Source organism: Chiloscyllium plagiosum, chromosome 5, assembly GCF_004010195.1.
Source record: "Chiloscyllium plagiosum isolate BGI_BamShark_2017 chromosome 5, ASM401019v2, whole genome shotgun sequence".
Lineage (NCBI taxonomy): Eukaryota > Metazoa > Chordata > Chondrichthyes > Orectolobiformes > Hemiscylliidae > Chiloscyllium > Chiloscyllium plagiosum.
In genome coordinates this window covers 76,461,526-76,472,104 of record NC_057714.1, presented here as the reverse complement: position 1 = coordinate 76,472,104, position 10,579 = coordinate 76,461,526, and the positions used below count along the sequence as shown (strand labels likewise).

Here is a 10,579-nt window from a genome sequence, read left to right as displayed (position 1 = left end):
ATTTTTAACTTTGTCCACCCCAGTCCAACACAGGTTCCTCCATATCTTGTAAAACAAGTGTCTAAACAAGTTTGAGGAATGGAGGGTTCAAGTACACAAACAGTTAAAGATGGTTCTCACGTTCATAGTCCCTTAAAAAAATGGAACCCCAGAAGTTGGACCTATTTCTATTGGAATAGAAATAATCCTCGGATAGGCTGCACTATTCTGGTCACTATTTTATGAAAATACCAATAGAAGCCTGAAGGTTTTGTTACAATAGTATTAGAATTGTGAGATTACATCAACCATAAAGGATGAAATAGACTGGGTTTCTATTTTCTGGAAACGACAAGGCTGAAGCTTCACTTAATAAAGCTCTTTAAAGATATGAAAGGTTTTGCAAGATTAAACACAAGGAGAATACTTTTACTTCAGGGAAAGCTGGAGGCCAGAAATAGATGCCAAGAAAGTAAATAGAAAATTCAAAAGAAACTTCATTACCCAAAGTGTACTGAAACTTTACAACCTGTGATCACACATACTGGCTAAGGGGTTTGGGTGCACTTTAAGGGAAGGCAGATAATCAAAAGAGGGGAGCAAAAATTGAGGACTGTACGTGATAGATTCTGACAAGGAAAGATGAGAAGAATATTGGCCTGATTGGACGGAATGGCCTGTTTGTGGATAATTTATGTAATTCTGTGCGATGATTAAAGCAGTTCCTGTCATTTTATTCTTACTCATGTTTTGTAATTCTAGGTGTCCCCCAGTCATATATCTTCTACTTTCAGCTTATTCCATTTTACCTGAAGTTCCCCACAGCTCAGGTTGATTAAGTGCCTTCACTTCTTCCTGTCAGTTGCCTGTTTTTCTTCCAATGCTTCTCATCATTGCACCCTCCCATCTGGTTCACCCTAATATTGACATCTTCTCTTTTCTGACAGCCTTGTCTCGTCATAGATCCTGGCCAGTTATGTCCACCCATGATCTGTATTCTGGCCAAACCTCCTGCTTCATATGTATTTTGGCTTATTTCATTTCTTGTAGATCCCTTTCCCCAGGACACCTCACCACTGACTACACTTGTTTAAATCTATTCCCACCGTCCTAATTAATTAATTCTGTGAGAGCATTGGTCCCATTCTGGTTCAGAAGCAGCCAGCATCATTAGTACAGCTCTTTCACTACTAGACTGAGTGCAATTTCCTGTGAAGAGGAACCCCGCTTTCCCAGTCTGATCCTTCAGTCATTTATTAACTCTTTCAATCTGTGTCTCTATACCAATTTACATGTGGCTAAGGCAATAATCTAGAGATTGTTAACCTTAGGAAGACACACATATTTTGTAAATTAATTCATTCAGTTATATTTTACATCAGAAAAATCATCACCCAATTTACAAACTCATAAAATCTTACAAAGGCATTGCAATATTTTGGACCTGGGAATCATCAAAAATCAGTCAAACTAGATGTTACCACATAGCAAAAGGACATAAATTCATCTTGGATTTTTCTGCCATGCAGGTCCACTGTGGATCAGTAGAGATCTCAGAGTGAGCTCTCCATCTGCCCCAGTGATCTAGTCATTCAAAACGCCGGACAAAATGGGAATGGCAGAAAGTATTGTAATGTTTGGCTGCTTTTACAATGACTGGGCATTTGTTAGACAAGCTGCTTAACTGAAGCATTCTGCTGCCATGTTGTTTCAAATCAGATGTCAATAAATTTAAATTGTGAAAAATGATTGTGCTGATGGGAGCCAAAAACCCCATGTTGACCATCTCAATACTTTCACCAGCTCTAGGTTACAGTTTGCTCTCGTGCTGTGCTGTTGAGTGTTCTGTTTACTAAACAGCTAGCACAGTGATGGATTATCTTTACATTCAGCACACAAACTACTCTTGCCTCAGGGCTCAAAGCAGGTAGATGATGGTTGTACCTGTTGACTTTTTAATGCTTTTAAAATCATGCTGTTGGTAAGAAACCATTTAATTTGTATAATTTGATACTTTGCTTTGGTTAGAAGCAAGTCCGCTATATGTAGAATGCAATAACATCTTAAAGAATCTTTAAAAATAAGTTCCTCTTTGCAGAGTAAAAGGTAAAGTTGCCATAGTCCAGCCAGATCATATTGCTGGTGCAGGTTAAACCATCTCAGGTGAAGGGAGAGTATGAGAAGGTAAATACTTCATGGTAACTTTAGTCGGTTACCATGGGAATGGAATCAATGCTATTAGCACCATGCTACATTGCAACTCAGCCACCCAGCTAAACTGAGCTAACCAACCTCCATCTCTGCCTTTGCACAGAAATCATGATTCCCCTAAATACTCAGACATTATGCATTATTAGGGATCAGTAGTCTTCAAGGATCTGCTCAAACAGCTGTTGCCATACACTTGACCAGATCATGATACATGCTATATTTCATCGATGAGTGATCTCTAAGAGTTGGAGCTCTAATAGCTTCAGCAGACGCTTGACTCGGCATCTAACTAACACATTGCTTGCTGAAACAGCCAGTGATCTGTTCATTGAAACTTGCTCTTGCATCAGCATGCAGTTTTCTCACTAATACTCTAATATACCACTTGCGACCATATCAGGAGCCTATGATCTGCCTTTGGTAAAACATTTTTTTTTAATTTTAATTAACATAACCACAAAAGGATACCCCAAAGATCTGTTTTATAATGGAGTGAGAAATCAAGTTAAAGAAGATAAAGTGTTCTTATGACAGGTGTCAGGTAGTAAAAACAGTTGAGAGCCAACCTGAATACAGAAGGTTCAGAAAAGAGGTGAAGTTACAAACATGAGAAGCAAGAAGGGATTATGAGAAAAGACTGGCAGCCAACACAGAAGGAAATCTCTATGTGTTCAATAAACACACAAGTAGTAAAAGGGTGATAAAAGGAGGCAAAAAAACGGTTTTACACTTAGAGGTAAAATCATGGATGGGGTGTTAAATTAATACTATGCATTGGTCTTTACCTACAAGGCACAAGCTGCCTAGGGCATGATGAGTTTGCCCAGACCATGGTGAAAAAAGAGGAAATTCAGTCACTAGAAGTGATAAAAACTGACAAGGGGGAGGTATTACACAAGTTGTCGGTACTCGACAGTTGTAAGACACTGAGCCAAGATAAGATATACCCCAAGAATACTGAAGGAATTAAGAGTGGAAATTAGAGAGGCATTGGAACTTATCTTTCAATCTACTTTGGATTTGGGGTAGTGTCAGAGGATTAGAGAATTGCAAACATTATGCACTTGTTCAAAAATATTGTGACCATTAGCCTAGCAATTACAGAATAATGAGATTAACTTTAGCGATGGGGAATCTTCGAGAAAAACCTATTTGGATAGCATTAATAGTAAATGAAAAACATTGATTGATTCAGAAGAGGGACAGGAAATATTTAGGAATGGGAAATGATTAATGGAAGAAGGTTTGTAGTGGAGTTCCCGAGAGACCCTTGAGTTTTGATATTTTTAACTAATCGAAAACATTATGTGCAGGGGACAATTTCAAAGTTTGTGGATGAAACAAAATTTGGGAAATTAAACATTGTGAGGAAAACAGTGTGGAACTTCAAAAGAACAATGATATGGGGGCATGGGCAGATAGTTGCCTGATGAAGTTCAATGTACAGAAGTGTGAGGCACTACATTTTGATACAAGGAATATGGAGAGACATTAAAACTTACTATTTTAAAGGATGTGCAGGAGCAGGGACTCCAGAGTGTACATAAGATACGAAAGGTGGCAGAAAAGCTTTTAGTGCAGCATACATTTTTCTAGGCTTTGTTTATAGGGATATGGAATACAAAAGCAGGGAGATTATGCTAAAATTACATGAGCTAAACTTATATAAGATACGAGTTAGAACTCAGCTGGAGAATTGTGTACAGTTTTGAGCACCATATCATCGTAATAATGCTGATACATTCTTAACATGAATCATGCAGATGAGTCGAGAGTGTGGTGCTGAAAAAGCACAGCAAGTCAGACAGCATCCGAGGAGCAGGAAAATTGACGTTTCAGGCATAAGCCCTTCATCAGCAAGCAGTTAGGGTCTAGAATGCACTGCCTGGTAATGTGATGAAGGTAGGTTGAATTGAAGCATTCCAGAGGTACTTAGATGATTGTTTAAATTGAAACAGAATGCAGGTTTGTGGGAAAATAGCATATGATTAGAACCAAGTTTAAATACTCAGAGAGTTAGTGCAGACATGATGGGCTCCATAGTCTCCTGTACTTTCCATAGTTCCATATAGCCCCTGTGGAAGACTCACCTTGATATAAATTCTTTATATTGCATCTGAAGGAGCAGGTCTAGAATTCAACATGTTGCTAAATTGCTCACTGTTCATTTGGCAGAGGTTATGAGAGGCACATATTGCTGAGGCTTACTGTAGTCATCAAAATAAATAATCTATTTTGGTATCACACATGGAGAGACAAATGCCCATGCCCAAAATGGGCAGATTGGAGGCTCAGTTGGAGGCAGTCACCTCTGAATCAAAATATTCAGGGTTCAAACATCAACACTGGATTTGAGTATAAAAATCACACTCCATTACAGTACTGTTGGAGATTGTATGAGGTGTTGAATCTAAGATTCTTTCAGGTGGAAAAAAATCCAAATGGCACTATTTTGGAGAGAAACAGGAGAGCTATCCCCTGTTTCCTGAATAAGTTTTACTCTTGAACCAACATCATAATTTTCTGATAATTAGCATACTGTTGGGAAATTGCTATGTATTAATTGCCTGCCATGTTAGCACATCACAGCAGGCCAGGCAGTATCAGGAGGTGGAGAAGTCGACGTTTCGGGTGTAACCCTTCTTCAAGACTGGGTGTGGGCATAGGGGGAGCCGCAGATAAAGGATTGGGTGGGGAAGGGTGGTGAAGTAGGGATAGATGAAGACGGGTAGAAGGTACGACCTGGTTGGGCAATGGAAGGAATGAATCCGGTTGGTGGCAGGGAGCAGTGGAAGGGATGGGGTGGAGCTGGGAGGGGAGTCGGGGGATGGAGAGGGAGTTTATTTGAAATTGGAGAAATCAACGTTGAGTCCTCTTGGCTGTAAGCTGCCCAGGTAGAAGATAAGGTGCTGTTCCTTCAATGTGCCATCCTTAATCTGGTCTGATTCCAGATCCACAACAAGGTGATCAACTCTTAACTGGACAATAAGTGTGGGCCGAGCCAGTGACACTCTTATCCTGTGAATGAATGAAAAGAGGTGGAGTACTGCTGCAAGTCCCAGCTCCACATTTTTCACAATTGCATCTGTTTGCTGTACTCTCTGAATACGACATGTGCTGCTTACTGCCACTAGCATTGGCACCATGCAAAAAGATCTTTCCCCAAATGTTTCTTTGACGAGGACCAGAAGACCCTAATTCAGAGCAAACTAATATGGCAGAGGTGTTAGGCTCCCTTATTTGTAAATGGCAGATAAAAATAAACCTAATGCTTGTTTCAGGCATGGACCATGGCATCTACAGGTCATTCCGTTATAATGTGCGTTTCATCAGTGAGAATTGGCTATAATGTGATTGATTGTGGACACTGGTTGGATAACGCAAACTTTCGACTGACTTCTAAAGTGTGATTTTCGATAGCAGTTTTCCTTGGTGCACTTTTCTACAGTGCGAGATTGCAGAAGAACACAACTGTTTTATAGCAGAACGACCTGTATCTATATCTGTAACTTGGGCACATAAAGCAAATAGGATAGAGGGAATGTACTGAGCATGGAATAATGATTCACTAATAGGCAGAAAAGCAGATTTGGAATAATGGGTTGTTATTGCACAGGCTGTGACTAATAAAAGCTGTAATGAGGTCGCGATGTGAATGGCCTTGTGGAACTTAAACTGAGTGTCAAATGAGTAGGTTGTTGCTGAGCTAGTGCTGCTTGATAGTATTGTTGATGACCTATTCAATCATTTTACTGATGACCTAAAGTAGACTAATAGGGCAGTAATTAGATGTATTGAATTTGTCCTATGTTATGTGTAGGACGAACCTGGGAATTTCCACATTAGTTTTGCCGCTGCCCTAGAACAGCTTGCTTTGAAGGGTGGCAAGTTATGGAGCATGTATCTTCAGTACTATTGCCAGAATGTTGTTGGGGCCCTGAACATTTGCAGTGTTTAGTGCATCCAACCATTTCTTGATATCACGTGGAGTGAATCGAATTTGCTGAAGACAGGTATTAGTGATGCTGCCGATCTCGGGAGGAGGCTGAGATGGATCTTCCACTTGGCACTTCTGGTTGATGATTAGACTGAAGTACTGGGCACTCCCCACCCCACCACACTGGTCATGGACTTTTGTGGAGCCTGCTCGACCAGTGAGCTATTTAGTTATCCACCACCATTTATAACTAAATATGGAAAGATTGCAAAGCTAAGATATGATCTGTTGGTTACATAACTGCATGGCTCTGCCTATTGCTTGCTGTTAATGCTGTTTTGGCATGCAAACAATGCTATATTGTAGTCTCACCAGTTTTACACCTTTTGTTTAGTATTCCTGGGCTGATCCTGACATGCTCTCATTGGTGTACCGGCATTCTCCCATGGTGTGATGGTAATGGCAGAGTGGGAGATATGCCAGGTCATGGAGTTGCAGATTGTCCTTGCTCCCCTCACTGATTCCAGAATGTTGTTCAAAATTGTAGGAGTACAACGAAAAGCTTTTCCAATGTATGCTTTCTTATGGTGACATCTTAGGTACATGTACCCAGGTACAATTCTTGGATACAGCAGAGGAATAAAAGTGTTTGCTCTTATGTTCCTTTCCTGCTCTACACCAGCAGGGCAGATGACACAATCCGATATTATATGAAATAAAGTCTCCCTCCTCAAATGTTGAAGTGTAAAGGATTTGTTTAATGTCTGAAAACCACGGATGGTGCTATCAAATTTCAGTGAATATGTTGTCAGGTGACAATTGGTTTGGCCACAATGAAATCGAAATAATTTCAATTTTGGGTTTTCAGTACCAATTCATTCTGAACATGGATTTAAAAAAAAATTTGCTTGCTACTTGAGGCAATTGTCAAGAAAATATCCTTCAGTACACTGTTGATTTGCAATTCCTATTACCAGTTATCATTATGATAATGTTATGTTAATCTCTATGTGAAAAGAGATAGAGGATGTGATGGCCTAGTGGGTTTATTGCTGGACTGTTAATCCAGACACTCTGGTAATGTTCTGGGCATCTAATTTGAAATTATTATTTTTTTTAAATCTGGAAATAAAGGTCTAATGATGACCATAGATCCATTGTCGATTATTGGAAAAAATTCAACTGGTTCACTGATGTCCTTTCAGAAAAAAATCTGTCATCCTTACTTGGTCTGGCCTACATGTGACTCCAGACCAACAGCAATGTGGTTCACTCTTAACTACCTCCGGGCAATTGGGAATGGGCAACACATACTGGCCTGCCAGCAATGCCGTCATCCTGTCAATGAATATTAAAAACAGGAAACCAACATGCACTTTTATAGTTAAATCTACTATAACGTCTGCAGATGAATAATCAAAGAACTATTGTCCATATTTTGAGGAAGAACAGTTAATCATTGTCGTTTGTATGGATTATTAATATTCCACACAAATGGCTCTTCTATTATTGTGTCATCACGTCAGGCATCTGGCAAACAATTACAAAGGATTTGCCAAACCAATTCAATAATGGTACGTTCACACAATTATTTACTTCCTTTAAGTTCCATTATAGTATATTAGAATGCAACACAAATTAATAAATTACCATTCTCATTTCCTAGGCTCTGATCGTTCACCGGCCGAAGACTCTGAAATGAACCCTGCCCCAAGATCCAGTCAAAGTTATCTGCCAGGGAATTTTTCCAACCGCATTGTCCAGTCTCAAAGGTGCAGGATGTTCCACATTCTCTCTCATCTGTATTGTCACTGCAATCATTCACAAAATCACATCTCTGATCTGGTTGGTAACAATTTCCATTCTGGCACTCCAAATAACCTTGTGGACAGAGTCCTGCAAACGAGGAAAGAATTCCTGTGAATCAGTTTAAATGGCTTATGAAGGAATCACTGAAGTGTCATTTGCAGTCAATAGATATTGATCCTTATGTCTTTCAATAGTAGTTAATTCTGTTAGTACATTTATTACCACCTTAGAGTTATTTATTTCGTTTAAAACTTCTTAGATCAATATATTCTTCATTGTGATGACTTACCAAACACAGCAAATGAAACGGGATTTAACAAAGTATTATTCTAAATTACCAACTCAATGATTTAAGTTTGTTCTGAAATGTTAAAATGAATAATTTCTATTAAACAATCTTGCCTAATTTTTGATTTTACTTAATTTAAAGAGAGAGCAACTACAGGAAAAGCTGCTTGCCACTCACAAATTTGCAATATAACCAGACAGTCCTCCATAGGATCCTCCCCCACTTTACCACAACAGTGAGTATGGATGAGTTGAATATTTCATATCAGATTTCTGATACTTCACCGATGTCATTGATTTTGGTCAGCAGTATGCATTGTTAGGCAATTTGACTACAGTATAAAAAGAGCTAAACCTGGTCCAGTCCTCAGCTATTGCCAGCATATTCCAGGAGGCATTAATCTTCATTGAGCAAGTCTGGGCCCTTAATTAATTTTAACAGTTTTCAGCCTTGGGGCACAAAGGCTAATTATATCGTCTCAACAGTCACACACCAGCTGAAATCAACTAACTGAACACACATCCCATCTCAAACAACTGGAACATCCCTCATCTTTGTGTTAACAGTGTCATATATGTATACACAAGTATGTTTTGTTGAAAAGAGAGCCATGTTATCAAAGGTTTTGTGTGTCGTACTCATCAGGGGAAACATAAAATTGCCAAATTCAAAAGAACACAACAACTTATATTGCAGGAGAAAAGAGTGCTCTTTAAATGGTTAGTTCTAGCGTGAGGTTTTTTAATAATAGTTCCCTTCTCCTTTCTATGTCAAAGAAGATACTTTTCCGTATTAAGTACATTTTAAAAATAAAAATACATTTAATTTAATATTCTGGAACATTTCAATATTTTGGCCTTTCAAAAGTTTATCATGTATAACAGGTAATTTAATAGTCTCATTTTCCCAACTGCCTCATTAGTAAAAGTGTACAATGCCCTAATGCATTGTAAATTAAACAAAAACATAAATATGTCTTCTATTTTCTGCACAAGTTTAAATAAATTTGTAATGGTATCTACTTTTCTAATCCCATATTTCCATTTACCAAGGAGATTATGCTGAAAACAATGATCTAAATTCAGTTATAATTTGTTAAAAAATAGATTTAGCAATTTTAGCTGCTATTGGATATTCTACTCACAACACCAGTCACAAAATTTACAAACTTAGAGATGATCAGGTTTGTGCATTTTCCATTAGCTACATGAATAAGTATCAAATTGCTTTTCAATGTGATTTTGATATCCCCACAAACCAATGCTTGAGCATTAAGTGTGATCTAGAAGCTTCTGTAAGAACGTCAATCTTTCTAATCCTTTAAAGGATGTCGTTTGTATAACAATGATTCATTCCACTTTCACTTTGATTCTGTTACCTATAGCGTGCCATTGGCATTATTAGAATATGAAACTCCTCTACTGTAATTGAAGGCATGTTAGTTGTCCTTTAATATTTACAACATTTTTTGTTGTTTTTACATTTCTTTCTAGCTGACACTACAACTGAACAAGAGAAAGCTACACATCTTACCAGAACTGCCTCCATACTATGTCCTAAAATTACCAGCTGTCTTTGGAAGATGAAAATGCTGCTGTTAAGTAGCCTATAGCATGTTTCATTCTTTGAACTGACTGCTCTTCTCAGCAGCAGACTTTTAATAGTTTGTTCATGAAAGCATTTGACTTATCAGACCTGACTCATGACTTTACATGGTCATTGCCAATCTTAATCAGGCCCTTCACAAATATAGAAGACTGCATATTGTCTTTCTTTGCTGTTGCCATTTTGTTACTAATCTATGATTCAGCAGGGCTTTTACTGTTCCTGTTTATTATTTTAATCTGGGTTTATAAATCTTGTAGAACCTAAATAGTATATACATCATTCACCCTTTCCTTTGTTTTGCAAAGTATAAGACAAGACTCAACAACCTCAAGATAAACACCATTGGGCCAAATTCCCCAAAACTGTGCGTGAGAAATCGGGTCTCACTAACTTGAGTTTTTTGAAGAGGTGACAAAGAAGATCGATAAAAAAACAGATTGTTGGATGCTGTCTATATGGACTTCAGCAAGGCGAGTCAAAAATGGTTCCACGTGGTAAAAACAATGACTGCAGATGCTGGAAACCAGATTCTGGATTAGTGGTGCTGGAAGAGCACAGCAGTTCAGGCAGCATCCAAGGAGCTTCGAAATCAACGTTTCGGGCAAAAGCCCTTCATCAGGAATAAAGGCAGAGAGCCTGAAGCGTGGAGAGATAAGCTAGATTAGTGGGCGGCACGGTGGCACAGTGGTTAGCACTGCTGCCTCACAGCGCCAGAGACCCGGGTTCAATTCCCGCCTCAGGCGACT

The 10,579-nt window shown here is 38.7% G+C and overlaps 1 protein-coding gene across 8 annotated transcripts in view; it reads right to left on the bottom strand.

Moving 5' to 3' along the window:
- malrd1 (MAM and LDL receptor class A domain containing 1) overlaps positions 1 to 10,579 on the bottom strand; it is a 408,484-nt gene that overhangs the window by 198,539 nt on the left and 199,366 nt on the right. For all 8 annotated transcript variants that reach the window (XM_043690416.1, XM_043690424.1, XM_043690417.1 and 5 more), the window contains one exon: positions 7,778 to 8,023. In XM_043690416.1, coding sequence (XP_043546351.1) covers positions 7,778 to 8,023 — 246 coding nt within the window. The remainder of the gene's footprint in view (positions 1 to 7,777; positions 8,024 to 10,579) is intronic.